Below are 5,470 nucleotides of genomic sequence, written 5' to 3'. Positions count from 1 at the left end.
GCTAAACAGTGAAAGCATTTAAATAAAATAAAATTATAAGGCTGACGCTTAACCGTGCTAGGGTAGGTAGGTCCAGGGCGGTTTTGTGTGATTTGACAGACAGAGAGGGTCGCTGGTTGTTGTGGCCCTAGGTCTGTATATAGTTAATGGGTACATTTATATTTCTGAACTAGAGATATCAATTCTGTCCATTCATAAGCAGAGCGTGTCCCTTTTATCACTTTACTATTTTTATTCAAATGCAATAAAATGAATTAGCCCTCACGTGAGGGGAGGCAGGTTATTAGGGTTAATGAATTTTTCTGGTTTCATGACACATGACTGCTTCTCTCCCTGCGGTCAGGATTGCCCCTTTAAAAGGCTCTGTGCGCGGGCTCCCTTTCAAATCGGAGTTGACGGAGTTAGTGGACGCCCGTTGGCTGGGGCTGTCACGTGACGCCGAGACGGTTCGGAAGGCACGATAGAGGGCGGGGCGGACTCAGGGAGGGCGGACATTGGAGCGTCGCGATTGGTCGGCGGCGTACGTGACGCGTATGGTATATAAGGCGTGCGATGGCTCGCGCCCGCGGTTAGTTGGCGTTGGGGATCGAGTCCGAAAGGTGGAACGTCACGTGACGCAGCTCCCTTTTTTCCCGCGCAGCCTTTTTAACCGTCTCCCCGGCAGACAGCCGGTAACAGAAAGCAGATCGCTGCGGGCTCACTTCATAGCACCGGTCACAATGCTGCGAGAGGAGGAGGCCGATCCGATCCGCGATCCTCACCCCGGTCTGGGTTTCCGCCTGGAGGCTCACCGTATCGTCAGCATCTCCCTGGGCAAGATCTACCACTCCCGGGTGCAGCGCGGCGGCATCAAGCTCCACAAGAACCTGATGGTGTCCCTGGTCCTGCGCAGCGCACAGCAGGTCTACCTGAGCCAGGGCCCCGAGGAGCCCGAGTACCCGCTCTACCCGGGGGCCCCCCAGCTCTGCCGAGGCGGCGAGGACTGTACGTGCTCGGGGCCCCCGGAGGAGGAGCAGGAGGAGGAGAGCCCGGAGCCCCAGACATGTTCCTGTCAGACAGCCCCCCGGGGGGTACCGTGCTCCTACCACACACGGTCTATGCCTGAGCCCTGCCGCCTCTGCCCGACCGCCCACCCCGGCAACAACGACTACCGCCAAAGCCCCGAGTCCGAGCCCCCCAGCCCGCAGGAATCCCAGCCCAGCAGCCCGGCTTGCTGCCGGAAGAGGAGCGGGGGCAGCAGCCCGGTGGAGGGGCCGGCCATGAAGCGAGCGAGGCGGGAGCAGAGAGAGCAGGAGGTCCCGGAGCCCGGGGAGGAGGAGGAGGAAGAAGAAGAGGAGGAAATGGAGACCGAGAACGTGGCCAACCTCATCAGCATCTTCGGTTCGAGCTTCTCGGGACTGCTCAGCAAGGAGGCAGCCGGGACAGAGCCCACCGAGGAGGTGACCGAGATCCAGGAGAGAGACTCTGCTGCCCCCAGCGGCCAGGGCTGCAGTGACAGGGCGATCAGCCCCAATATTACCCCATGGAGCACAGCTATAGAGGCCTTCTGAGCCCCCCCCCCCCCAAACCTAGGAACCCAAGAACTGGACTGAACCCCAGCAAATAGACTAATGGGGGGACGGACACAGAGCAATGTTTAAAGGAGTATGCCCTCTGTTAAAGGATCTTGATGCAGGGTTGAGCTGACCTGGAGCCAGACTGTGTTTTTGTTGTGTTCTATTTTTATTTTTTTTGTCCAGTTGTGAGTGGAAGAAATGGTTTTGCTCTTTTTATTCGTCTTTTCACTTCTTTTTCTGTGTTGGATCTGTGGGTGAGAGGGACAGTTGGAATCTTGCTCAAAGCACTTAATGGGGGTTTGGAGGGGACAAGATATTGTTTAACCATATGAATGCAGTAGGACTGTGACAGGAAAAGGGTTTAAGATTTGTTTGTTTATTATCCCTCAATGGGACTTGGACACTTTTAAAAGACATTGATGGTCATCGTTGTGGTTTAAATATTCACAATTTGTAATCAGCTACTTTTTATTTTCAGCGAGAAACAAAATTAATGGGTGTTGCAGGTCCTCCTGGAACTGGTGGTGCAGTATGTTACAAATCCAAATTCATGGGGTTTTGCAAAACTGAAATGTTTGTAGTTGTTTAACCAAATTGCAGTTTCATCGTTGTAACAATTGGTGCAATGTGTATAACCGTAGGGCATTACATCTGTCCATCTGTGCCCCCCCCCCCCAATCTCCTCCAAATTCCAAAATGTTTTCCCATCCCCCAATCTTATCCTTTGGTCACCACGTGCAAGAGGAGTTCCCCATCAAGAGAGGGGGAGGGAAGTTCCCATCTGCTCACCCTTCTCTATCCCACCCATTGTGTTCTGGAGGCCCTGCAAGTTTGGTTTACAGAGCCACTCCTTCCTGTTTCATGTCCTGACATGTAATACATATCGTTTAACTGACAAGGACATTGGAAATATCCTACACTGCCCTGGCCACATTTTTGGGGGGTTTCGGCCTCTGCTATTATGTAATATTTTTTTTAAAGTCCACATGGAGGTCAGTGCATCTACGTGCACATTTATTTTAATTTTTTTGGTCTACTTGTACTAAGGGGGCTTTCCAGGAATGGGTGGCTCAAGTGTATTCAAAACATGTGTAGAATGTTAAGATATTATCCAACTGTGGGTTATTCAATAAACTGTACAGAATAAAATTAGAATTGCAAAATATAGGCTAAGGTAGTTGAGTTGGAACAATTCTCCAGATCAGCTATTGCCTGGCTGTTTTAGCCTGAATTTTGCTATTCATATTTACATTTGCTACAATTCTGGAGTTTACTGAATAACCCTGTGTACTTTTAACAGGTACTTTAATGTATTTTTGATCCCTGCCACTATTCCATTCTAGCCTGATTATAGTGTCTGGCGGTTCTGTTTTGAATTAATGCAGTGACTGGGCCTAAACAGACAGATGCCCTTTGACAATCTATTACAGCACCTAAAAAAAATAATGAAAACTGCATAGTTTGCAATCATTTCCAAAAGAGGGCTAACCGTTTTGTTCCACTATTGATCAGTGAAATTTTTCTGGCAGCCCAAAGTTGAAATACCTCATTTGTACCCAGAAACCTGCCAAAATAGGATTTTTTTTTTTCTGCTTTTCTTGATGCACAGCATTTCTTGGTACTGCCTTCTCCAAACAGCTCATTGTGCATCTTGTTTCTAAGCATGAGGAAGTGACTGTTAAGTGTTCGTGCAAACAAGGTGGTAAATCCCCTTGATACGTATATTGTATATGTGTTTCTAAAAGCTCTGGTCAGACTTGGTGCTTGATACATTCAGCTCTGTTCATGCTGCCAGATCTTTCTGTCTTTGTTTTAGAAGGCAGAGTTTTCTGGTTTGAAGTAATTAAAACAGCAGTTTACAGTATTTTTATGCGCAATGCTGTATCTTGAATTTCTGTATAAAATGACGTTTCTACGTGTTTGACACGTATTAAATATTTTGAAATTTCAGTCCGCTCTCCTTATTTTGGTGGGTGGGTGGGAGTGGATTTATCTGCCTTGTGGAAAATGTTTGCTTCTGAAGTATAGGTGATTTCATAATTCATTAACTCGCGCAGGAAAAATCATATCACGTTATGCCTTTTAATCCCTTTGGCTACCAGAAGTGTGCACAATTAATGCATTACTCACATTTCTGTCTAAGGTCTTATAGGTTTTCCAATCATGCACTCAATGGTCTGGTTTACTATTTTTAAAATGCCAGGCTATTGACCACACATCAGTAATTATATTTCACTTATTTAAAATGTATTGCTTTGTACTCCTGAATGAAATTGAAATGTTTTCACACTAAAGGTCGGAGTTATTTTATACCTTAAGCTAGCCTGTTTTAAAAGTATTGCTTAAATGAGGGCATGATTTAAAATTCCCCGATTCTCAGACAGTTACAGATAAATATGTTAGACAATCATTGCTTAGAGTAATGGGACTTGTCTTTTGGAAATTAGGTGACAAACTGGGTTACTTTCTAAATGTAATATTTTAAGAGTATATTTATACTCATACAGCAAATTATTTGAAGTGTATCTCTTCTCATAAGCATTTGTTATAATTAGAACCAAAGGTTTACGGTTATGAAAGTACAGATCCATTCCAGTTCATTAGATAACTGCTGATTTGTGTTAATGAACAACAGGACAAAGTCACAGGTGCTTGGAAAATAAGCTCACTAGTCTATGCAAGGGATCTTTGTAGCCTGGTAAGGAGTTAATGCTAAATTATGACCAGTCTTAACGGAATGAGTTAAACTATTTTGCTACACCATGATTACTTGGAAATAGAATGCAGAGAATGATGGGATTAGACCAAGGGGGACATATGTAAGGGGCTCTGAATAAATACTGTGTTTAAGTGCTGTAATTATTCCACATTGCAAAAAAAGCATAACTTAACACTTTAAAAGCTATTTACATTCTTCACCATAATCTGGTTCCTATAAAACCTTTAGTGTTGTCTTGCTTATAAAGCCTCCACAGTTCTGAATTGTGCTGCTCTTAACGTTTTGAAATGTAATAACTTAAAGAACAAGTTGCTTGCGTGACAGTCATTGGACTAGGTAAAGGGACCTAAATGAGCATATTAATAATTTACCTATTTAAAGATTGTACCGTAGCAATGTAATGTTGAAATAAACAAGGAAACTTGTATATGGTGCTGTAGATAAATAACTAAGAGGGAGGTGTTCTTTTACAAACATGGAAATTCCCTGCTATTGACCTTGAAAGACCTGTATTTGTGTGGTGCCATTCTAAGAGTACATTTCTTGTAATGCATAACAATTATTCTAGCTACCAGCATTTTCTGCTCTTAGCTTTCCTCCTTCATGTATCTCGTTGCTATTACCAGACAAACATTTTCAATTGATCTCTGGCATATAGATTAGCTACAGACCTAAATCATGCAACTTTTTAAAGAGACCGTGTATTTTAAGGTCACTCACACTGCTGGAAGTTTGTACATAACAATGCATCACGGGACACTAGGCCATATGGCAACATAAATATACTGAATGTTTAGGATCACGTCTGAGGTGGGTGAAAAATTAAAGTTGTAGTTCTTGGCATATGAATGTCGCTTGAGTGCCTTGCATTAGTCAACTGCCAGTAGTCAGGATTTGTAGATATGGATTACAGGGAAGCTAGCTAGCCTTTTGTCTTGGTGATTCCTATTAGGGCATCTGGTTTCTGAGCAGAGGTGCTTGGCTTATTATAAGCGATCCAGACCGAATAGTTTGTCATGTTGTCACACAAGTCTTATCCCAAAATGGTAATGTTATAGTATAGCTAGATTAATGAGGCCTATACTTCTACCTGGATTCCATCAAGCTCATAGAGGCTTTTTTTATGATTGGAATGTGTCATGTCATAAGCAATTGAATATCTGCCTTGAAATGCATTGATCGATTTGGATAGCTC

The 5,470-nt window shown here is 44.1% G+C and overlaps 1 protein-coding gene across 1 annotated transcript; it reads left to right on the top strand.

The window, feature by feature from the left end:
* Window positions 1-582: 582 nt before the first annotated feature.
* On the top strand, window positions 583-3,506 carry IER5 (immediate early response 5). The gene has a single exon (XM_063428307.1). The coding sequence runs from the start codon at window positions 720-722 to the stop codon at window positions 1,548-1,550; it is 831 nt and encodes a 276-aa protein (XP_063284377.1). The 5' UTR covers window positions 583-719; the 3' UTR covers window positions 1,551-3,506.
* Window positions 3,507-5,470: the final 1,964 nt, after the last annotated feature.

This window comes from Pelobates fuscus, chromosome 7, assembly GCF_036172605.1.
Source record: "Pelobates fuscus isolate aPelFus1 chromosome 7, aPelFus1.pri, whole genome shotgun sequence".
NCBI lineage: Eukaryota > Metazoa > Chordata > Amphibia > Anura > Pelobatidae > Pelobates > Pelobates fuscus.
This window is presented reverse-complemented; position numbering and strand designations above follow the sequence as displayed.

Coding starts and splice junctions, on each gene's coding strand:
- IER5 (XM_063428307.1), top strand. CDS start 720: ATGCTGCGAGAGGAGGAGGCCGATCCGATCCGCGATCCTCACCCCGGT.